This window comes from Enhydra lutris, unplaced genomic scaffold (genome assembly GCF_002288905.1).
Source record: "Enhydra lutris kenyoni isolate GAN:26980312 unplaced genomic scaffold, ASM228890v2 scaffoldscaffold17, whole genome shotgun sequence".
Lineage (NCBI taxonomy): Eukaryota > Metazoa > Chordata > Mammalia > Carnivora > Mustelidae > Enhydra > Enhydra lutris.
In genome coordinates, this window is record NW_019154101.1 from 9,496,700 (window position 1) to 9,520,865 (window position 24,166).

General features: G+C 39.6%; 1 protein-coding gene across 1 annotated transcript in view; it reads right to left on the reverse strand.

Annotated features, from left to right (window-relative positions):
- The window catches only part of LOC111147554 (dynein axonemal heavy chain 8), a 333,965-nt gene that overhangs the window by 141,835 nt on the left and 167,964 nt on the right, over positions 1 to 24,166 (reverse strand). The window contains exons 49-57 of the mRNA XM_022503648.1: positions 23,227 to 23,473; positions 22,869 to 23,110; positions 22,635 to 22,775; positions 20,932 to 21,169; positions 13,602 to 13,744; positions 12,963 to 13,097; positions 12,283 to 12,405; positions 10,852 to 11,065; positions 4,390 to 4,499 (exon numbers count right to left, since the gene is read on the reverse strand). Of these exons, the coding sequence (XP_022359356.1) occupies positions 4,390 to 4,499; positions 10,852 to 11,065; positions 12,283 to 12,405; positions 12,963 to 13,097; positions 13,602 to 13,744; positions 20,932 to 21,169; positions 22,635 to 22,775; positions 22,869 to 23,110; positions 23,227 to 23,473 (1,593 nt within the window). The remainder of the gene's footprint in view (positions 1 to 4,389; positions 4,500 to 10,851; positions 11,066 to 12,282; positions 12,406 to 12,962; positions 13,098 to 13,601; positions 13,745 to 20,931; positions 21,170 to 22,634; positions 22,776 to 22,868; positions 23,111 to 23,226; positions 23,474 to 24,166) is intronic.

Genomic DNA, 24,166 nt, shown 5'->3' on the forward strand with positions numbered 1-24,166 from the left:
TGTGGGATCAAGCCCCACATGGGGCTCTCTGCTCAGCAGGGAGCCTGCTTCCCCCTCTCTCTCTGCTTCCCCCTCTCTCTCTGCCTGCCCCTCTGCCTACTTGTGATCTCTCTCTCTCTCTGTCAAATTAAAAAAAAAAAAAAACTATGTGAGTTGTGGGAATGACCATTCCTAATCACTGTTAACCATATTAGTGTGTATGTGGAAATATATCATAACACAAAACTGGGTGTGAGCTTGCTGCCACACAGTTAAGAACAATGAAATTTCACTTCTAAAGTCAATAATGATCATTTCCATAGATTGCTATAAGGTCTTTAGTATATTTGGATTTCTGTCAATATATCATAGTCTACATTTCATTGTGGAGATCCAAACTCAGTCAGCATTCTTTCACTTATCTGTCTATTCACAGTAACTTGGCAGGCAACTGTGAAATGCAGCTATAATAACCAGGTAGCTTTTCTGGGTTTTGAATCCAAACAGGCAAAGCTATACCAATGACACATTCTTGGGTGGAGAGATACTAATCAAGGGATAAACTTGAGGTTTACTAGGTGTGGGAAGCACTGCTGGCCATGTGTAAAGATTGTAATTGATACCACGAGCATCATTTTGAGTGTGCAAACAATAATTCTGGAGATTCAAAGTAAACTCTCCACATGATTAATTCGGGAAAGCAAAAAAAAAATTTTTTTTTAGGACCTATTCATGGAATATGCCCTTTCTACATTGAAAATGTACCCCATTGAGCTTATAGCAGAATCATTATAGGCTAATTCCCTGTGTCAGTTAAAACAGCAGGTAGCCAGGGAAGACAGAATGAAGACAAGTGTTATTTTAGCAATTATCCTTCAATTTCCCTCTTTGCTCAGTTCCATTCCCAGATAAAATACTCATTCTACTCACCAAAGTGTAAGATTATATTACAAATATGCGGAAATAAAGGGCTCAGTCTGTGTGAATATTGCTTATTTCTTTGCTATGAAGGACCGCCGCTGGGATGACAGCCATTGAGGCAATCATTAAAGAGAATTGAATAAATTCCTTTTTTTCCCTCCTCTCACCTGTTAACCTGCTTCTTTCACTTTAATTTTTTTCAATTCCTTTCTTTTCTCACCTGGGCTTTTCCTTTAAAGCTTTTTAAAGTAGGGGTGCCTGAGTGGGCTCAGTTGGTTGAGTATCCAATCCTTGATTTCATCTCAGGTCATGATCTCAAGGTCATGGGATCCAGCCCCATGTCTTCCTCTGTCCCCCCACTCTCTTTCTCTGTCTTTCTCTCAAATGAATAAATAAATCTTAAAAAGATAAGGCTGTGTCCAATAATATAAGGATGAAATGGTATACAAGGTTAAAAGTGCTTTGGAAGGATGAGAGGTTTGAAGAAAAGATACAAAAAAGGCTGCTTGCTGCTTATTTGGGGGTAGGGAGGGGAGAAAGATCTATTCATTATTCAGTGTCTATTTTCAAGTACTTCCTGCTGTCCTTAAGAAGATACCATGGTAACCAAAAATATAGCATGGTAACTAGCAGCTCAATCTGCTACCATCAGGGAGCTTCCATTCTAGTGGGGGAGCCTGACAATAAAGAAATAAGAAGCAGGGGCACCTGGGTGGCTCAGTGGGTTAAGCCCCTGCCTTCGGCTCAGGTCATGATCCCAGGGTCCTGGGATCGAGCCCCGCATCGGGCTCTCTGCTCCGCAGGGAGCCTGCCTCCACCTCTCTCTCTCTGCCTGCCTCTCTGCCTACTTGTGATCTCTGTCTGTCAAATAAATTAAAAAAAAAAAATCTTAAAAAAAAAAAGAAATAAGAAGCAAATATATTGGTAAACAAACAAGTTGACAAAAAATAATGATAAAAGTCATGGTCAGAAAAAATAAAAGTATGGTCAGGAGACAGATAATGACCATTGGGGACCATGGACAGTTACTTTAGAGCCTATCTTGAGAAAGCCCCTCTGAAAATAAGAAGGACGAGAATGACTCAAAGTATGATGGCCCAGAGGCACAAAAAATGTGGGGTGTTGAAGGAACAGCAAGAGGGCAGAGGAGCTGGAGCAGAAGGTGGAAGGGGCGAGCAGGGACCAGCTCGGGATGAGTTTCACGGGCAAGAGTAAGATGTATCTGGGTTTCACTCCAAGTGTAACTGGGAGCCTCCTGGTGGTTTCAAGAAGAGGTGATGATCTCTGATTTACTTAAAAAAAAAATTTTTTTTTTTTTAGATTTTATTTATTTATTTGACAGAGAGAGAGAGAGAGAGAGAGAGATAGCAAGAGCAGGGGGGAGCAGCAGGCAGAGGGAGAGAAGCAGACTCCCCGCTGAGCAGGGAGCCTGACATGGGGCTTGATCCCAGGACCCCCGGATCAGGCGCCTCTGATTTACTTTTTTAAAAAGCATTATGTAAAGAACATGCTCTAGGAGGGCAAGAAGAAAGCAAGTCGCTGCATGGTCCAGAGGGCAGGTGATTGAAGCATCTATCGGAGCGAGGGGGGTCACTCTGAGATGGCAGAGTGCTCAGTTTGGGACTGTATTCTGAAAGCATGGTAACGGAGACTTGCTGAAGAACTGGAAGTAGAGGGGCGAGGGAGACAAATCAAGGATGGCAGCAGTTTCCTAGTCTGTGGAGGAGGATCAGTGTTGTTGCTATTAACCAAAAAGATGCCAAAGTCTGAGGCAAGGTCATACTGAAGCTCAGCTGGATTCTGTGGAGACACGTTAACTTTAAGATGGTTATTGGACATCTAAACGGCAATGTCTACTAAGCAGTTAGAAACCAGTATGGAGCCAAGCAGAGAGGCCTGGACTGGACACTGATTTTGAAGTCATCAGCACGGAGATGGTGTTTAAGGCCTTGAAGCTGGAGAAACCATCTGGGTGAAGAATGTGTACAAGGGAGAGGTTCTAGAGTCGAGATCGGGCACACTCCAGTATCTAGGGGAAGGGAAGGAGAGGAGGAACTTTATAAAGGTAACTTGTCAAGTAGAAAGGAAACCAAGAGCATGAGGTCCCTTGGAAGCCAAGTGAAGAAGGTGTCAAGAGGATAATTTATGTCAAATACTGCTAAAGGGTCAAGTGAAAGGAAGAAATCACCCTTCGGATTTATTTGGCAAGACTGAGGTCTCTGGTAACCTTGATGAGAGCAGTGGAATGAAAGCTTGTGCCATACAGGTTAAAGAGGTAAAGAAAGATGAGAAAGGAGCCAGTAAACACTTGTATAACAAAAGAACCTTTGATGGAAAGACACCCAGAAGGCCAAAGCTTTTCAGGAAAATATGTATATAATCTTACTGTGAACAATAGCCCCCTGGGAAAACAGATGGGTCTTACCACAGAAAATTATCTCAGACACTCAGCCCCTGCCATTCATTTTGAAGTTTCCTTACGAGAGGCAGAACTGCACGTGCAAAGACCCTGTGTTGGCAAGGAGAAGGCCCTGCAAGGAACTGGCCACTGTAGGGTACTGTGTGGACTGAGCATTTCATAAGAAACACCCAATTCCTCTTCTGGTAATTCTCTTACCTAGAATTCCCCCAGGAATCTGAGAGGTTGGCACCCTCCAGGTTTTCCCAGGACATAAGCTTCCTCCCAGAAATGTGTAATTGGTCTAATGAACGTTTTTTAGCAAATACCTCAACTTCGTTCTAAGCATAGGTCTGAGATGTCACAGACCTACGCTTAATTGCTTTTTCATGAGTCTGCTTTAAGCCATCTGGTGACAGCTACAGGTTTGCTGAGTTTACTTAGGAGACTGACCTGTATATTAAAATCTAGACTAGGGGCACCTGAGTGGCGCAGTTGGTTAAGCATCTGACTCAGGTCATGATCTCAGGGTCGTGAGATCGAGCCTAGAGTTGGGCTCCACACTTAGAGTGGACTATGCTTGAGACTCTCTCTCCCTCTCCCTCTATCCCTCCCCCTACTCTCTAAGGTAAATAAATAAATCTTAAATTACATATATACATATATATATATTCTTTTTTGTGAAATATATTTCCATCCAATTCCCACTCCATCTCAGAGACTCACACGAGTTAGACTTTAAGTCTCAGGTAGCTAAGAACATCCAGAAATTCATGCATTCAGTCAACCAGTAAACACATGAGTGTCTGACATACAAATCAGAGTAACAAGTGGAAAAGCAGTGTTCTCATTTTAGCAAAATTCTACTTTATCTTATAGTAATATCTCATACATATGGAAAGCAACTTCTAGTGAGAATATTTGCTCCCTGGAAGGAAAAAGTGTCATAAATCTATTTGAGCACCTAATTTGTTTTTTCCCCACCCACCCCCACTACTCCATGATGTGATGATAAGCTCATGAGCCATGAGGTGAGAATGGACCAAGTAACAGCTGACTTTCTGTTATTACGGACAACAACGCTTCTGTACCTTCGTCCACTGCCATAGCACTCTGCCTGCTGAGACTAAATCTGCAATCATCTCACACACTTCAGGTTTGAACTTTCTGCAAGGATCAAAGTACCCACAGCCAATAATTCCTGGAAAAGAAAACAAGATTGAAGGCACACACTTATGAAAAGATTACAAGGTGCATGTTTATCCTGGTGAACAAATCATGATAAGACTGAGTAAGCTGGGTGAGGTTAAGAATTTGTCTCAAGGAATCGGCTAAGACTGGAGGTCAGGAGTGGGGCCAGCAAAGCTTCGTGTGTAGCGGTAAGCGTTTTATATGTATTAACTCACATCCTACGGAAAAGGATCTCAGAAATCTTAATCTTCCCCACATCCTATGGAAAAGGATCTCAGAAAGATATTAAATTATTCCCATTCTAATATGAGTTTAGTAACTTGCCCAAGGTCACACAGCTTGTATGTGGGTGGGTCTGAAGTTTGAAACCAGGCAGCCTGGGTCTGGTGCCTACAAAACACTTGCCCTGAAGCCTACAAGAGCTGGAAAATAATTTAGAGACTTCTTGCTCGCATCACAGATACGGAGACCAGATCAAGACCGGGAAGGCAAATTGTTCAACCAACACGGATTGGTTGTTGACAGAATTGGAATCAGGACCCACACCTTGGGATACTCGCCTAGGCTGGTGACGCCCCTAGGAAACACTCAGCACCATGACAATCGGACACAATCCCCCTCACGAAAGACTGGATTGTACATTTATAGATGGTCTTTAAATTCTCAGTGTTTTGGGTTTTAAACTGCAAAAATAGATTTTACTTCACTCTGGTGAGCCTGCATGTCGAATGATGCCTTCAGTTCTGAACATGATACTTTCAGAGGAACGCAAACAGGAGTATCTGCTCAGGGACACAGAGAAGGTTTACGAAGGGAGGACCAGCTAAAGAAACTAGGGTCATCCACGTGGACAAAGAAGAGTAGCCCTGAGGGAACATCAAATTGTCCTGTAAAGCCAGGGTTGGTTGTGTCTGATGCCTACAAGGCCCTTTTGCTCCCTGAAACCCCATATTCTAGATCCCTGACTTCCTGTGGGCCAAGTGTTCTGTAAGAAGCTTGGTGTCTGGAATCGAAAAACAGGATTAGCGCCACACCTCTGCCATGCTGGGGCAGTCATTTTACATCTCTGAGCCTCAGTTTCTCATTTCTTTCTATCTTTACTTTTCAGTATTAATCACACGGAAGCGTGTATAAAATAGTTTAACAAATAAACACTCACATAGAGTCTACTAGATTGAGAAACACAACCTTGCCCCCACAACCTTGCAGAAGCCCCCGTTCGTCCATCCCTGTCCACAACCCCTTCTTCCTCCCCAGGCAGCCACAACTCTGACCTGGTGAGAACCTGTGACTTGCTTTTCTTTGTAGCTTTGCTACTTAGGGTTTTGACCTTGAACCTTTTCTTTAACTTCAACTTTTGAAATTTGATTGCACATCCTCTCACATATTCCTTTCTGACTTGCTTCTTTTACCCAAGATACTCCCAGGCTGCAGCCACGTGGGAGCCTGTAGCTGTGTCTATTCGTGTTTGCTGCTGCATAGCATTAAGCTGGGTGCCTACACTGTCATTTATTGACACAATTTCCCCGCCGATAAATATTTGGATTATTTCACGGTTTTTGCTATCATGAACGTTGTTCTATAAATATGCTTGCATGTCTTCTGGTACACATACCCAAAATCAAGTAAAGAGGGTTGAAGGGTTTAAATATGGGAGGCAAAACCATAATGTCTGGAAGAAAATACAGGCCAATATCTGCATGACCTCTGGGTAGGAAAGGACTTCTTAAATGCAACTCAGAATATGCAAATCATAAAGGAAACAAAGGATAAAGAGGTATATGCCTGGGAGTGGAACTGCCGCAGGTGTCCGCACGTTCTGCTTTACCAGCAGTTATGTCCAGTCATTATCCACGGTGCTTGTCCCAATGAGACACCAGCATGAGTGTCTCAGTTCCTGTGCATTCTCACCAATGTCTGATTTTGTCTGAATTTTTCATTTTTACAAATCCAGTGGGTATAAAATGGTATTTCCTTGGTGTTCTAAATTTGCATTTTCCTGAATATTAGTATGTTTATCATCTTTACATTTGTTTATTGGCCATTTGCTTTCCTCTTCTAAAATGCTTGGTTTTGTGACCTTGGGTTTTATGCTTTGGTTTGGTTTTTATGTTAGGATGTTTGCTTTACTCTGATAGAGTCCCAGGATTTCTTTAAGTATTCAGATTACTAACTTTTTTGTTTTACTATATGTGTTGAAATTTTTTTCTTCCACTTTTGGGGCTTGTCTTTTCAGTCTTTAATGTTGCTTTTTTAGACAAACAAAAGATCTTATTTTTAATCTAGTCAAGCTTGTCATCTCCTTCCCTATGGTTTATGCTTTCTAAGTCTCACTTAAAAAGTTCTTTCCTGGGGCGCCTTGGTGGCTCAGTGGGTTATGCCTCTGCCTTCAGCTCAGGTCATGATCTCAGGGTCCTGGGATAGAGCCCCGAATCTGGCTCTCTGCTCACTGGGGAGCCTGCTTCCTCCTCTCTCTCTTCCTGCCTCTCTGCCTACTACTTGTGATCTCTGTCAAATAAATTAAAAAAAAAAAAAAAAGTTCTTTCCTGGAGGAGGAGTTAAGATGGTGGTGGAGTAGGGGGACCCTGAGCTTGCCTCAACCCTCGAACACAGCTAGATAATTATCAAATCATTCTGACCACCCAAGAAATAGATCTGAGGACTAAGAGAACAAACTGCACACCTAGAGGTAGAAAAATGTCCACATCATAGACTGTAGGAACTGCTGAAAGGTTATCTATGAGGAGAAAGAAATGTAGATGTTGCAAAGGGGAGGGAGCCCTGATCAGAGAAAGAGGAGTGAGAGAGAAAGAGAGAGAGAAAGAAAGAGTGACGCAGCAGGCAGAGGATTGCACAATAAAAACACTTTCCCAAAACCACTGACTGGGAAAAGGAGAGGGGCTGACTATCATAAATCTTTATAAACGTTGAAGCTCAAAGTCTGAAGTTCTAGACATCTGCACCATCACTGGGGTCATGCATGGTGGGCTTAGTGGTAGTCTGGTGGGGAAGGAGGGCAGAGGCCCGGGACTGTGCAGTGTAGTCTGAGGCTCCCCGGGGTCTCATGGGGAGGCACAATTCCCCTTCTTGGAAGTGAGTTTGGTTGGAGACAACATGCTGCTCTATTGGTTAGCACAGGAACAGAGATGCCTGAGGAGGGCAGCAAGGCTCAGTGCCACCATTTTGCTGAATTTTACCATAAACCCCAAACCACTGCATGGTCACATGACTGCTTTTCTGGGACAAACCAGCACCAGCCATAGCATGGTAAGACCCTCCCCCAGAAGATCAGCAAGGGTTTGTGCAATGAGAGTCCCTAAAATTAGAAGTTTTGAAAACCAGCGAGGTGCCCGAGATAAAACACAGGAGTACTATGCTGCCTAGCAGGCAGACAGCTGGGACACAGACAGGGTGAAGGCAGGGATCTGACAGAATCTGGGGACCCCAGAGAGGTGATTATTTTTCTGGGAGGGCTTCCTGAGGTGTGGTGGGCACATACTCCCCATTCCAGAATGAGAGAGTGGGACGATGCCATTCCCTGTCCCCTACCCATCCCAATAGGCACTAACCAACTTCAGGCAGAAACACGGTGCCCCTCCATGGAGGCCAGAGATGCTTATACCAAGCTCTCACCCTGGTACCCTGTAGGTGACTCTGCACTGTGACTGAGAATCAGTGCAAGCAGGCGCCTCCCCCAGAAAACCAGCACAAACCCCTCATACACACTGTCTACTGACCACACCGTGCTGCAAGGATCTAACAATTGTAGGGGCCCCTGGGTGGCTCAGTGGGTTCAACATCTGCCTTTGGCTCAAGTCATGATCTCAGGCTCCTGGGATCAGGTTCCCTGTTCAGCAGAGAGCCTGCTTCTCCCTCTCCCTCTGCCTGCCACTCTGCCTGCTTGTGCTCTCTATCTCTGTCAAATATGTAAAAAATCTTTAAAAAAATTTTTTTAAAAGAAAAATATCTAATAATTATAAATACTTATGCCCCCAATTTGGAGTGCCCAAATATATAAACCAATTAATAACATTAAAAAAACTCATTGTAATAATACATTAATAATAGGGAAATTTAACATCCCACTTAACTGCAATGGACAGGTGATCTAAGCAGAAACTCAACAAGGAAACAATGGTTGAGTGACACACTGGACCACATGGTCCTAAACAGATATATTCAGAACATTTCATCCTAAAGCAGCAGAATACACATTCTTCTTGCATGTATATGGCATAGTCTCCAGAATAGATCATGTATTGGGTCACAAACCAGCCCTCAACAAGTACAAAAACAATGAAATCATATCATGCATATCCTCAGACCATAATATCATGAAACTTGAAGTCAACCACAAGAAAAAATTAGGAAAGACTACAAATATATGGAGGCTAAAAAACATGCTACTAAAGAATGAATGAGTCAAACACAAAATTAAAGAAGAAATAAAAAATTACATGGAGGCAAATGAAAATGAGAACATGACAATCCAAAACCTTTGGGATGCAGCAAAAGTGGTCCTAAGGGAAAGTATATAGCCACACGGACCTACCTCAAGGAGCAAGAAAAGTCTCAAATACACAACCTAAACTTATACCTAAAGGAGCTAGAAAAGGAACATCAAATGAAGCCTAAAGCTAGCAGAGGAAGGGAAATAATAAGGATTAGAGCAGAAATAAATTATATTTTTAAAAAACAGTAGAACAGATCAATGAAAGTAAGAGTTGGTTCCTTGAAAGAATTAATAAAATTGATAAACCCCTAGCCAGATTTATCAAATAGAAAAAGAGAAAGGGCCCAAATAAACAAAATCACAAATGAAAGAGCAGAGATCACAACCAATAGCACAGAACTATAAGACAATATTATGAAAAATTATATGCCAAGAAACCAGGCAATCAGGAAGAAATGGACAAATTCCTAGAAACATGCAAACCTCCAAAACTGAAGCCAGAAGAAATAGAAAATTTTTTTTAAAGATTTTATTTATTTATTTGACAGAGAGAGATCACAAGTAGGCAGAGAGGCAGGCAGAGAGAGAGGAGGAAGCAGGCTCCCTGCTGAGCAGAGAGCCCGATGCGGGGCTCGATCCCAGGATCCTGAGATCATGACCTGAGCTGAAGGCAGAGGCTTAACCCACTGAGCCACCCAGGTGCCCCAGAAATAGAAATTTTAACCGCTGCATAACCAATGAAGAAATTGTATCAGTAATTAAAAATTTCCCAACAAACAAAAAGTCCAAGGCCAGATGGTTTCCCAGCAGAATTCTATCAGACATTTAAAGAAGGGTTGATGGCTATTCTCAAACTGTTCCCAAAAAATAGAAATAGAAGGAAAACCTCCAAACTTATTCTACAGAGGCCAGCATTATCTTAATTCCAAAACCAGACAAATACCCCACTAAAAAGAAGACTATACCTGATGAACATGGATGTAAAAACTCTCAATAAGATACTAGCCAATCAAATCCCACAGTACCTTAAAAGAATTATTCACCACGATCAAGTGGGATTTATTCCTGGGCATTCTTCCAAATGCTTTTTAAGTCTTTAATCCGTCTGTATTGATTATATGCCTGGTGTAAGGTAGGGGTTCAATTTCAATTATTTTCACGTTAGAATTACTACATATCCCATTACTATTTACTGAAAGTCTGCCCTTTCCTTTTTTTCCTAATCTCTAGTACTTGCTATGTCAATTAATGCGCATATATGCATGGGTCAGTTCCTCTTGTATGTCTTCATCTACATAATTTTTGATGAAACAGTTTATATGAGCCTAAATTTGTTGTCAAAAAATCTCATTTCAGGGCACCTGGGTGGCTCAGTGGGTTAAAGCCTCTGCCTTTGGCTCAGGTCATGATCCCAGGGTCCTGGGATCGAGCCCCTGAATCAGGCTCTCTGCTCAGCAGGGAGCCTGCTTCCTCCTCTCTCTCTGCCTGTCTCTCTGCCTACTTGTGATCTCTGTCTGTCAAATAAATAAATAAAATCTTTTTAAAAAATCTCATTTCATTAACTTACATAAAATGCTACTTTTGACTTGATACATTATATTGTTTATCCATGATAGATCCGCTGTCATTTATTAGCCCAAATTTCTCCAGTTGATCATGTCAAGAAAACTAAAACCTTAAAGCCAAACTTTTAAATATTTTTAGAATGGGCTATAAATATGAATCTTCTTAATATTTAGTCTCTCTTTTCTGGTGTTTAGCTCTGCATTTCAGATAATGAATCCCTCCTACAGACAGAGCCTTTCTATCTCCTAAATAAGATTTTGCATGGCTTATGTCCATTATGTAATACAGTAAAAAAAAAAAAAAAAAAAAAAAAAAAAGAGAGAAACACGAGAAATAGCCATACCAAAAATTTTGTCTATTGAAGCGTTGGAAGGCAATGTGCAGTTAAACACAGTAAAGTGCCTTTTTAAACGCTGGGGAATATCATTTCGACCGCCTCCAGGGTGGATCATTGCCGCTATGATCTGCACATCAACAATAGTAGTGAAGTCTCCAGGCTTATCCAAGCTATACATTCCTTCCATTTCCATCATTTGCCGCACAATCTCATTAGTTATCTGAAATTTTATACAGTGATACTTTGGTCACATTCCACTATCATATTCCTCCACAACTCCTACAAAATTGTACACCTGAGATTAGAAGAAAGTATTCAACACTTGTCAGTGAAGTGTTTGTGAATGTTGATGGTCACCTGCAAGGCCATTTGATTTCAGTGCTACCATTCATGATGAACAAAACCATAAGCTAAACGTCTGAATTGAGTCCAGGGTGCTCTTTACCATATGGATGAAATGGATCTCCAAAGAAACTTAATGAGTAATGGAATAGTTGGTACAGTTACAACAGTAGTCAGAGTTACAAGTATCAATACTGAACACTTCAAACTATAAATCAGAATGTGGGATGGTTTTACTCTTGAGCGTTCAGGACTACTAAGTGTTTTGGGTTTTGGTTTTATGTTCTTATCTTTTCGGTGGCCTCTAGCCCTGCTAAGGCTCCCTCCTCACTGAGAATTTTTCCTCTTTTGAATTCAGAGGTTCAGTTCTTCCCAGGCTCATCTTGTGACTTTGGATCACTTTCTAAGTCACTCTTTCTCCACCCATCCCTCACTGCTCTATAGGGCTCCCTCACTGGCTGTTTCTCTTCTTGCTATTTCAAGGGCCATGCAGAGCTGTTTGAGGAACAGTCTCAGGGCGAGAACGGATCTGGGAGTCCTGACTTCCTATAGGTATCTGAGGTGAATTCAGATAAAAGGCCAGATGGAATGGGTCCTGGCAAGCTCTAGGTAAACATTACTGATGAGGCAGTGGGCAGGTGAGAGGGAGGTGTTGGGAATCCCACAAGGAACATGCAGAATTCTGAAAGCATCAGTGACGGTCTCCAATAGAGAATGACTCTGTGGTTGACAGATGATCACGAGTAAGACATGTACGTGACAGAGTTAAAAATTAAAAAAAAAAAAAAAAGTGTTTTCTAGGTTGGGTATTCCTCGGAGGGAGTATATAGAGTAAGAGGTAACAGCAAGGAGAAAACCCTGGGGAAAGGAAAAGAGGAGGCAGAAAGAGTGGCGAAATTGAGAAGCCTGAAGGCAGGAAGGAGTATTGCTGTAAACACACAGGGATTTCAAGAAGGGAGAATGTCAGTTCTTAACAGAGAAGCCAGAACTGAGAGAATTGCGACTCGGCTTCATAAGATGAAAGCTATTGAGACCTTTCAAATATACCTAAAAATACCAATTAAATACCATTTATAGGAGATAATGTAGTCATACCTGATCTCCCCATTCATTAATCACGGGCATGTTAATATCGTCAATAAATACAGTCATTTTTCTGCCTCCTGGCGGCCCATATGTGCTTCCCATTCGCTTATCCACATAGCTCTCCATTGTTCTCTAGAGAAGAGGAAATGTTTGTCTTTTTTTTTTTTTTTTTTTGGAAATGTTTGTCTTAAGTGTTAAGATTTCAACCCATATTCCTAGAAATGATGAGCCTGTTTTTCAGAGTAGAACTTATTTAACATGCATAAATATGTTTATTAAAATAGACATTGCAAAAAAAAAGTTATTAGTTGTTGTTATTATTATAATATTATATATTATATAATTATATTATATTATTATATATTATATAATATATAATTATATAATTATAATTATATAATAATTATTATATTATATATTATTATTATTATAAATAAGTTATTAGTGAATCATGAATTTTATACACAAAGTTCAGCTTCAGCCTCAATATTAGGTCAAAATCTGCTGTCTGTACTTGGCCTAGGAAAGCTAAGAGCTGAACGCCAAGTGCATCCCCATTTCCTACACACATACACACACACACACACACACACACACGCACACCAGATTTTATACTCATACATATTTTACTGCAACCAGCACTTAAAACATTTAAAATGTTGATTACCTCAGCAAATGATGGGTTTTACCTGAAACATTATGGGTTCTGTGGCAGATGAAAAGTTCAGACTTTTGGATAACTGTACTTCAGGATCGTATTTTTTCAAGTAGGCCTTAATCATTACAGTTTTTGCAGTTCCCTGCTCTCCTGTGAGCAAAACGGCCTGCAATAATCAGATAATCATGATGAAAGGGGTTGTAACGCATTCAGCTTTAAATACCTTATGGTTCTGGTAGCTTTTTTTTTTTCATTGTAATAGGTAATACAACTAATTTTAATCACTTTTTAGAATTAGACCCACATCAAAATAAATCCTAAAAATAAATAATCAATCAACCAATCAATTATAGTTCAAATAAAGATTTCAATATAAAATGTGTACTATAACTATGCTGGAAGAAAGTATGGGTAAATAGTCATGTGACCATGGGAGTAGGGAGGGACTCTATGAGCAGACACCCACTTCCCTTGCAAGCTGGACGTCAGCAGCTCAGGGGATAATGAATTGAAGCGTATCCTGGGGTTCATTTCCCAAATGTGCTTCCCTTAAATGGCACTACCTCTAGCCACTTGTGCTGGAATTTGGTTTTTCTATCTGTAGCGTGTGAAAAGGCCTGTGTTTTGTATAGGTTTGTGATCAGCTAAGAAACTATCAAATCAAACTTACTTTCTGTTGTTTTGCAATGGTGTCTATCAAAAAATTCGTTCTAACATTGTCGACATTTGGAACCAAAATAGATGAATATTCTGGAACACTGTCAGTTGGATAATAATATGGCTGAAGTTTCTTATTCCAGTGTTCCCAATCTCCTACACAGTAAGTAAAAATTCATCTTAATTCATCAAAAACTGCATTCTTTGAAAGTTATCTCAAAAATATAAAAATGCAAATACTATAAGCAGGGAACAGAATCATAGGAACATTTAAAACATTTTCCAAAAATATGTTAACATAGCGGCTTATCTAATACATATGGCATTTGATCATTTAAATCTGTTATGCTTCTTTTGTAAAGTCAGTTTTTAAATTTCTAAATCATTCATCTAGAGAGATCTGGCCCGAAATGGAATTAGGATCGGCTAGTGGTAAAAACCAATGACATATTTGGTGTCTAGTAGGAAACCCACATCAATTGAGATTATGCTGAGTGAAATAAGTCAAGCACAGTCAATTATCATATGGTTTCACTTACTCGTGGAGCATAAGGAATAACATGGAGGACATTAGGAGAAGGAAAGGAAAAGTGAATTGGGGGAAATCAGAGGGGGAGACAAACCATGAGATACTGGACTCTGAGAAACAAACTGAGGGTTTTGCAGGGGGTGGGGTATTGTGTGAGCCTGGTGGTGGGTACTAAGGAGGGCATGAATTGCATGGAGCACTGTGTGTGGTGCATAAACAATGAATCTTGGAACGCTGAAAAAATAAAATTAAATAAGAAAAAAAAAAAGGATGAGAAACACCAAAAGGGGTAACTGATTAGTGGACATAGAATGTTTGCCATGGAAAATGGGGAAAATAAATCTAGCTCTAAAACTACTTAATAAAGTAGGAGAAGAGTAAATGAAACAAGATGGGATTGGGAGGGAGACAAACCATAAGTGACTCTTAATCTCACAAAACAAACTGAGGGTTAATGGGGGGAGGGGAGTTGGGGGGGTGGGATTATGGACATTAGGGAGGGTGTGTGCTATGGTGAGTGCTGTGAAGTGTGTAAACCTGGCGATTCACAGACCTGTACCCCTGGGGATAAAAATATATTATATGTTTATAAAAAATAAAATTAAAAAAAAAAACTACTTAATAAAGTACTCAGGCTCTTGACTACTAATTTATTAACTAATATTATATAACTAGTAATTTACTGGCTGATGTTATTGGTATGATAATTTTTATTACCACATTTCATCAATTCTAAAAATTATTTATTTATATTTTAGCATAACTGGAATGTTATGCTAACCTAGGAAGGCTTGTAATCACTATTGGTTAGGCCAGCTTGGTCAGATTCGCTAATATTGCTACCATTTAAATTAGATTACTTGCATTGTCGGTATTGCTTTGTTCATTTTGACTGGCATTTTAAATGTCTCCAGAAATACTATACTACGATTCAGGATTGTACCCAAAAAAGGTGCTGTGTACAGAGAGTGCACAAAAACAGAGCAGGGGAGCACACATTTGAGAGTAGCAAAGAAAATATTCAGTAATAGAGGAATGACCTCAATTTCAAATTTCTTGCAAAATATCAAGTCATATGTTAAGTGTATGTTTAACTCTCAAGAAACTGAGAAACTGTTTTCCAAAGTGGTTATACCATTGTGTACTATATGAGAGCCCCAGTTGTTCCACATTCTCGCCGGTATTTGGTAGAACTATTCTTTCCATTTCAGTCATTCTGGTGGCTGTGTGATGATATAACATTACAGTTTCAATTTGCATTTCCTTGATAACCAATGATGTGGAATATCTTTTCTTGTGCCTTTTTCACCATTTATAGGTCTTTTTTGGTGAAGCATGTATTGAAATCTATTGCCCATTTTTAAAAATTTGGGTTGGCTGTCTACCCCCCATTATTATAGAATTAAAAGAGCCTTTATGCATTCTGTATTAAATTATCAGATGTATATTTCTATTACATTTCTTATTTTAATTATAATACAGTTAACATAAAGTGTTGTATTAGTTTCAGGTGTACAATATAGTGATTCAACACTTCCATACACCACCCAGCGCTCATCATAACAAGTGCCCTCCTTAATCCCCATCACCTATTATACCCATCCCCTCCCCCACCACCTCCCCTCTGGGCACCATCAGTTTGTTCTCCAGAGTTAAAAAGTCTGTTTCTTTAAAAAAAAAAAAAAAAAAAAAAAGTCTGTTTCTTGCTTTGTCTTTTGGACATTCCTTGTCTTATTCCTGACCTTAGGGGAAAAGCTCTTGGTTTTTCTCCTTTAAGAATGTTGTTCGCTGTGGGTTTTTCATATGTGGTTTTTATTATGTTGCGGTATGTTCCCCCTAGACCTACTTTGTTGAAAGTTTTTATCATGAGTGGATGTTGTACCCTGCCAAATGTCTTTTTGTATCTGTGTCTGTTATAATTATCATATGGTTTTTATCATTTCTTTCCTCAGTGTGAAGTATCATGTTGATTGATTTTTCCATATTGAACCACCCTTGCATCCTGGGACTAAATATCATTTGATTGTGATGTGTAATTTTTTAATGTATCGTTGGGTTCAGTTTGCTAGTATTTTGTTGAGGATTTTTGCATTTATTTTCATCAGAGATATTGCCTTATAGTTCTCTTTTTTTGTGGTGTCTTTATCTGGTTTTGGTTTTAGGGTGATCCTGACCTTTAGAATGAATATGGAAATTTTCCTTCCTCTTCTACTTTTTGAAATAGTTTGAGAAAAAGAAAGTATCAACTCTTCTTTAAATGTTTGATAGAATTCACCTATGAAGCTGTCTGGACCTGGACTTTTGTCTGTCGAGAATCTTGTTTATTACTGATTGAATTTCACTGCTGGTAATTGGTCTGTTTAAATTTTTTCTTTCTGGGTGCCTGAGTGTCTCAGTTAAGCGACTGCCTTTGGCTCAGTTCATCATCCCAGATTCAAAGATCAAGCCTCGCATCGGCTCCCAGCTCCGCAGGGAGTCTGCCTCTCCCCGTGACCTTCTCCCTTCTCATTCTTTCTGCTGCTTTTGAGTTTCATTTCTTCTTTTTCTATCTTCTTTAAGCATAAGGTCAGGCTGTTTCTTTGAGATTCTTCTTGCTTCTTGAGGTATTGCTACAAACTTCCCTCTTAGAACTGCTTTTGCTACATCCCAAAGATTTTGGACCACTATGTTTTCATTTTCATTTGTTTCCATGTAATTTTTCATTTCTTCTTTGATTTCTTGATTGACCTATTCATTGTTAATAGCATGTTATTTAACCTCCATGTATTTATGCTCTTTCCAGATTTTTTTCTTGTGAATTCTAGTTTCATAGGATTGTGGTAAAAAAAGATGCTTGGTATGTCTTCAATCTTCTTGAATTTGTTGAGGCAGTTTGTAGGCTAATATGTGACCTCTTCTGGAGACTGTTCCATGTGCACTTGAAAAGAATATGTCTTCTGCTATTTTAGGACGGAGTGTTCTGATTACATCTGTTAAATCTCCCTGGTCCATTGTGTCACTTAGTGCCACTGTATCCTCATTGATTTTCTATTTGAATGATCTATCCATTGATGTGGGGTATTGTTATCCCCTACTATTACTGCAGGGGAATTATTACTATATTATTATAGATTAGTTCCTTTATGTTTGTTACTAACTGTTTTTATGTATTTGGGTGCTACCATCTTGGGTGAATAAATATTTATAATTGTTATATCTTCTTATTGAATTGTCCTTTTATTATTACTATAGTTGCAGGCATAAATATTTACAATGGTTAGATCTTCTTGATGGACAGGCCCCTTAATTATAATATAATGCTCTTCTGCATCTCTTGTTACAGTTTTTGGTTTAAAATCTAATTTGTCTGATATAAGTATGGCCATCCCAGCTTTCTTTTGATGTTCATTAGCATGACAGATGGTTCTCCACCCCCTCACCTTCAATCTGCAGGTGTCCTTAGGTCTAAAATGAGTCTCTTGTGGGCAGCATATAGATAGTTCTTGTATCCACTCTGTCACCCTATGTCTTTTGATTGGAACATTTAGTCCATTTACATTCAAAGTTATTACTGATAGATATGTATTTATTTATTACCCCTTTTTTACTTGTTTTGTGGTTGTTTTTGTGTTTTTTCTCTGATACTTTTTTTTTCATGATTTGTTAGCTTTCTTTAATGATCTATTTGGACTTCTTTCTTTTTATTCTTTCCACATCTATCACTGAGTTTTGATTTATGGTTACCATTGGGTTTGTACATAACATCTTCCGCATATCGCAATCAATATTAAGTTGACAGTTGCTTAAGTTTTGGATGCTATTTTAAATAGTATATTAAAATTTCAATTTCTAAGTGTTCACTGTGAGCATACAGAAATACAGTTTATTATTATATATTATCCTTTTATCCTATGACCTTGCTAAACTTATTTACTGGTTCTAATAACTTTTTTGAGGATTGTATATGGATGGTCACATCGTCTACAAATAGAGAGATATATGCTTGTTCTTTTCCAATCTGTAGATATTTTATGTATTTACTTTTGTGTTTATTTATTTATTGCCTTATTGCACTGGCTAGGACCTCTAGTACAACGTTGAATAGCAACGGTGAGAAAGAACATCCTTGTCCTGTTCCTGATCTTGGGACAGAAGTATTCAGTCTTTCACCATTCAGTATAATGTTAGCCTTTTTGTAGATGCTCTTTTTCCAAATGGTGAAGTTTCTATTTCTAGTTTACTGAGAGTTTCATCATAAAAGGGTGTTAAATTTTGACAAATGCTTTTTCTGTATCTATTTAGAGGACTGATGGCTTGGTTAGGTTTTAGTCTCTTAATGTGATGAATTATATTGATTGCTTTTTGAATGTTAACCTAACCTTCCATTCATAGAATAAATGCTCACTTGGATTTAACCTGTTAAAATTTTACTAAGAAATGTGTGTCCAGGCATCTGGCTGGCTCAGTCAGTAAAACATGCAACTCTTGATTTCAGGTCTGAGCTCAAGCCCCACACTGGGTGTGGAGCCTACTTAAAATAAAATTTTAAAAAATTAAAAAAAAAAGAAATTTTGTATCAATACTCCAAAGAGATAATTGTCTATACTCTATTTTTCTTGAAATGTATTTCTCTGGTTTTGATATCAGGATAACATTGTCCTTATAAAATGGTCTGGGTGTTTCTTCCTTACATTTTATATGTTTCAGAAGCACTTCTGTAAAATTGGCATTATTTCTTACTTAGCTATTTGGTAAATTCACCAGTAAAGCCATCTGGGCCTGGAGTTTTCTTTGCAGAAGGGTTTTTAATTATACATTTTTTTTTTTAAAGTGAATATAGGGATATGTAAGATATCTATTTCTTCTTGATGAGGTTTAATAGCTTGTATCTTTCAAAGAATTTGCCTGTTTCATCTACATTGTCAAGAGTACTTTCATAACATTGTTCCTAGTATTCACTTCTTATTTTTTAATGTCCACAGGGCCTGTAGCGATGTTCCCTCTTTCATTCTGGACAGTGGTGATTTATGCCTTCTCTTTTACTTACCTTGGTATCTCTGGTAATAGATTTATCAATCCTATTGATCTTTTCAAAAAACCTTTTTTTGATTGGCTTTGGATTATAACAGAATTCATATCTAGGTCCCAGGTTGCATTTCATTGTCATTTGCATTTTGAATTAGAGCTCCTTTTTATGATCCCAAATCTTTAATAACATGTAATCACAGGTAGAATTACTGGTCATTCTGATTAAAGATGGCCGGCTGAAATAATTCAATTGCCTCAGTCTCTCTCTTTTTTTTTTTTAAGATTTTATTTATTTATTTGACAGAGAGAGAGAGAGAGATCACAAGTAGGTGGGGGTGGGTAGGTAGGGAAGCAGGCTCCCTGCTGAGCAGAGAGCCCAATGCAGGGCTACATCCCAGGACCCTGAGATCATGACCTGAGCTGAAGGCAGAGGCTTAACCCACTGAGTCACTCAGGTGTCCCTTGCCTCAGTCTCTTTTAAAAAAACCTTCTAAAACACAAACTTTCACTTAATCTCTATTTTCAGTATGACTCTCCTATTCTCACATGTGTCCAATGTCCTCCAAATTTAGGCAATTCTGTGTTTCATACTCCCCAGAAACGAATTCTTCCATCTTCAGCCAGTGTGAGGTGGGTGCAGGTCTCTAGCCATGTGACTTTGGAAAGAAGACCTGGAGGTCTGTGTCTTAAACAGACTTACAAGCAGCCTGCTGGTTTTTACCTCTTTCCAATTCTCAAGCCCTTTGAAGGTTCTGTGGCACACATTACACTGCTTCTCAACTCTTCCCACTGTCAGTTTAGGACTTACCTTAGCCAGTGTGCTAAAGCAAGTATCCCTTACCTTTCTGCCTTCTTGCTTTCAAAATGCTGTTTTTGCTGTCTACTCTCTTGTTCTTTAGAGTTTATGCATTAAAACAAAAAGAACAAGTGCTCTTGCTGTTTTGAGGTCTTAGGAAGAATTAGAGGTAAATACAGTTTTTAGGAATCATGTTTTATCTTCTCTGGAGCTTAGAAGAATTGAGAGCTATACTCTGGGTACAGGGCACTCAATTTAAGGGCATTTCTCTCAGAGAGAGGGAAGCTGGACCCTGCCACACACAGGAGGCTGGGGGCTGAGGTCACAGCACTGGACTTTGCCAAGTCCTACATGTAAATCCTACATGTAAGTAGGACGCCATTGGCTTGGTTCATTCTCTAACTATTCTGGCATTTCCAACAGGGAAGTTGTAGGATTGATCTGTTATCGCATTGTGAAGAATTTATGTTCTCTATACTGCTGCCCTTTCTTCTTCTTCTTCTTCAAGCATCAGAAAGTACATGATGTAAGGGGCACCTGGGTGGCTCAATGAGTTGAGCCTCTGCCTTCGGCTCAGGTCATGATCCCAGGGTCCTGGGATCAAGCCCCACATGGGGCTCTCTGCTTGGCAGGGGGGCTGCTTCCCCCCTCTCTCTGCCTGCCTCTCTGCCTACCTATGAACTCTCTCTCTGCCAAATAAATAAATAAAATCTTAAAAAAAAAAAAGAGAGAGAAAGTACATGACATAAGAGTTATTGCCAACTTACTTATGCAAGATTTCACTTAGGCCACTCCAAAAACAGGAGAAGCCAAGAGTCTCTTATCAGTTCCCAACATGGCCAATATGCAAAACTCTACAATTCTTTGTATATATGCCTTTTAAAAATGGTATTAGCAATCATCTTACTTACAAATGGCTTAATATTTTCCCATAGAAGAGTCTATGGAAGTTTATGTTTTTCTCATTGAAAAAGAGATTATCTCATTTCAGGTATAAGTCACAATACTTACCATAATCAGTAACATAAAATTCATACATGGTCTGACTAGTGCCTTTGGGTATTTCTGGTAAATCTAACTTGCTTTCATGATTTCGTAAAAAGGCTTCAAGCTTTTCTCTGCTTTCCAGTTCCAAGAGGGCTCCTAAACTCCACATTAGGCCAAACACAAATAATTTATGAAGATGTTCAACACATGAAACGCCACCTTCTTCTTTGGAGGGAATTAAACCTTCCAGTAGATTGAGAGACTGCAAATATTTGAATTACAATAAAATAAGTTTTTGTACTCAAGTTTTTGACAAAAAAATGTTTAAATGATAACAAATTTAAAAGAAGGAGAAAAATGGGGAAGAAAAATATATAGCTCTCTAGGTATTTCTTGATCACTGTCCTACCACAAACAGCATTTAAAGAAAGGTCATTCTGCTTTATTTAAACAGGCTGCACACACTAGCAGAAAAGATGCCAAAATGGGAATCTGAGGAAGTGGTTTCTATCCCATGCTCATACCACCAACCTCACTGACCCTTAGTCTCCTGATCTGAAAAACAAATGTCCTAAACTAGATGTTTTCTTTTCTTCTTTCCTTCCTTCCTTTCTTCCTTCACTTTTTTTTTTTAAGATTACATGCTTTCTAAGGTAGTTTCTGGATCTAAAGTTTAGTTACCCCAAATTTTCTACAACAGAGATTGCATTTCTTTTTCACTCTTTGCAGGGCTCAACAAATTGTGGCCCCAGGGGTTAGCCACCTGTTTTGGAAATAAAGTTTCACTGAGACACAATCACACTCGCTCATGTAAGCATTGTGTCTGGCTGCCTTTGCAATAGAGCAGCAGATGTGAGTGGCTGAGACAGTTGTGCAAACATTTGCCTAAATATTTGCTACCCGCTCATTTAAGGAAAAGTGTGCCAACTCCCATTTGGCATCAGAAAGAAATGTATCTACAGTAAGACATCCTCAGTCTTGCAAAACAAAATTAATTCAAGATAAGATTTTTCATTTATATTATGCATTTTAAAGTCATTACTAAATAATTCATTGATTTGGGCCCTTATGTATTACTTCTTATCTACCCACCCTCACTGACTGGCATCCTTTATTAAACTTAAGAGAAAACCAAAGTACCAGAATGGATCATGAAAGATCACTTATACCCTAGAAGCAGGGGAGCCCTCATAATCTATAATTAGGTTCGGATTTTTTCCAAAGACTATTAAGGCAAACTGAGTACGAGAGGAAAACACACATACAATGCTAGAAATGACTTGGAAAATTGTTTAAAACTTTTCCCTATCTTATATACTCTAAATTTGCAATGCTGGGATTGCCATTCACATTTTCTTGCTGGTCGCCAGCTCTCCTTTGTACTTTTCAGGAGGACTGCCTCTTTATTTACTCAGTCTAGTGTCATTATTGGGTGCACTTCCTGGGAAGGTTACTAAGCTTGCCAGTGGGAGAGATCCTTCACTCCTCTTCCCCTGCCAACACCCACTCTGGGAAGAGGAAGATCATAAAACAGATGGCAGTAAAATCATGAATTAACTTCCAAAATCTTTCACAGGAATCAAACTTCGCTGGGCCTTCACAGCCATATCACAGAAGTATTTCTATGGATTGCGAGAATTTTCTATTTCAGATGCCTCTAAACTGCGAGGGGGTGCTGGGGAGGGACGTCTCCGACCTAAATAATGAATGTACACAAACAGTCTGACCTGCATGATATAGTTGCATTCCAGGAGCTGCATTTTGGGATTGAGGTTTAGTTTCATATACGTATATATGTCTTCGAATATTTTATTGTACAGACCGAGGAACACAGTCGCCTCCTGCGCACTGCGCTTCTTCAGCCAAGCCTGCGGCAAAGAAACAGAACCTCAGTTTGCCAAGGAGGTGAAACCCGCACGAAACCCGCACGAAACCCGCACGCGCCGGCCTCCTGTCCCCACCTGCAGGATCGCCTTCCAGCTGAGCGCGGAGCTGCTGATATAGACCATGCCCATGCGGGAAACCGTGGCCGGAGAAGCGTTCTCAATATTGTGCACCTCGAACAAGAGCTTACAATTGGGGGCCATGGGGATGCGGTCTCCGTTGGCTAGCGTGAGGGTTTTATTGTCGTCCAGCACAGAATTTAAGTTCTCGATCCAAATGGCATCCACGGGGCCATCTAAAATGAGGAAAATGTTTTCACCTGCGAATAATTAAAAGGCGAAAATCACTTTTCATGTACCAAAAATTAAACGTGCCATTTAACTTTGGGGAGGTGGGGGATGGCGGGGAGGTTCACAAAGGGGAATGGACGGGTACCTTTTTTAGCTTTTAATGTTTTTCTCCACAGTGTAGAAAAAATCCCATCTGTCCAGTCATTAGTAGCGGTGTCCAGTCTGCCAAACATCTGAGGCGCAGTAATCGCTTTGGGATTCATTCTCATTTCTCTGTGAGGCCTCCCACACTCAGTTAATGCCTTCATCAGGATTGTTATGACAGTTGTCTTCCCAGAACCACTGGGCCCCAGAGTCATCAAACCATGACGGACCAGGGATGTCTCGTACAACTGCGCGGTGAGGCAATCAATTGAAAAATGTAACTAACGAGGCTCTTGCTGATAGTCACAGAAGTAGCGTGCTGAAATTTAAACAGCTTTAAATGGGTTCTTATTAAAGCAACTAGTTCGCGATTTAAAAGATGAAAAAATGCGAAAAAAGAAAAAAAAGAGAAAAAGAAAAAGGGTCTATTTTGCTTTGCTAGATGTGGATAGCAAATTAGTGCCACGGTATAAAATAATGATAAGTGATAAAATTATGATAATATGGAGCTTGAATTCCATTTTGGAAGTAATTAATTCAGGATCTCTCTCTCTCTCTCTCTCTCTCTCTCTCTCTCTCTTTTTTCCTTCTCAAACTACTCTTCTTTGTGGTTTGGGGGTTTGTGCCTAGGTTTTTTCCTGGCACAAGCTTTCCCTGCATTCTATGTGATGACGCCGCCCCCTGGTGGTGGAAAGCAGCAACACAAACCATCACAATGAAGACCAGCTTGAGATTGAGGATTTCCCCTGCAAGTGATTTGCTCAGGCAGTGCTCCTGGGAGAAACTGGTAAGGGAATGGGGGACGCGGGACAGGAGAGAGAAGTCAGGCAGGGTATGATTGAGAACAAAATCCTGTAGAGGGAAACCTTAACACTGATCCTGCGGAACATTCTGGAATGTTCCACCTGGAAGAAGGGGAGGTTGACTTTCCTACTGCATCA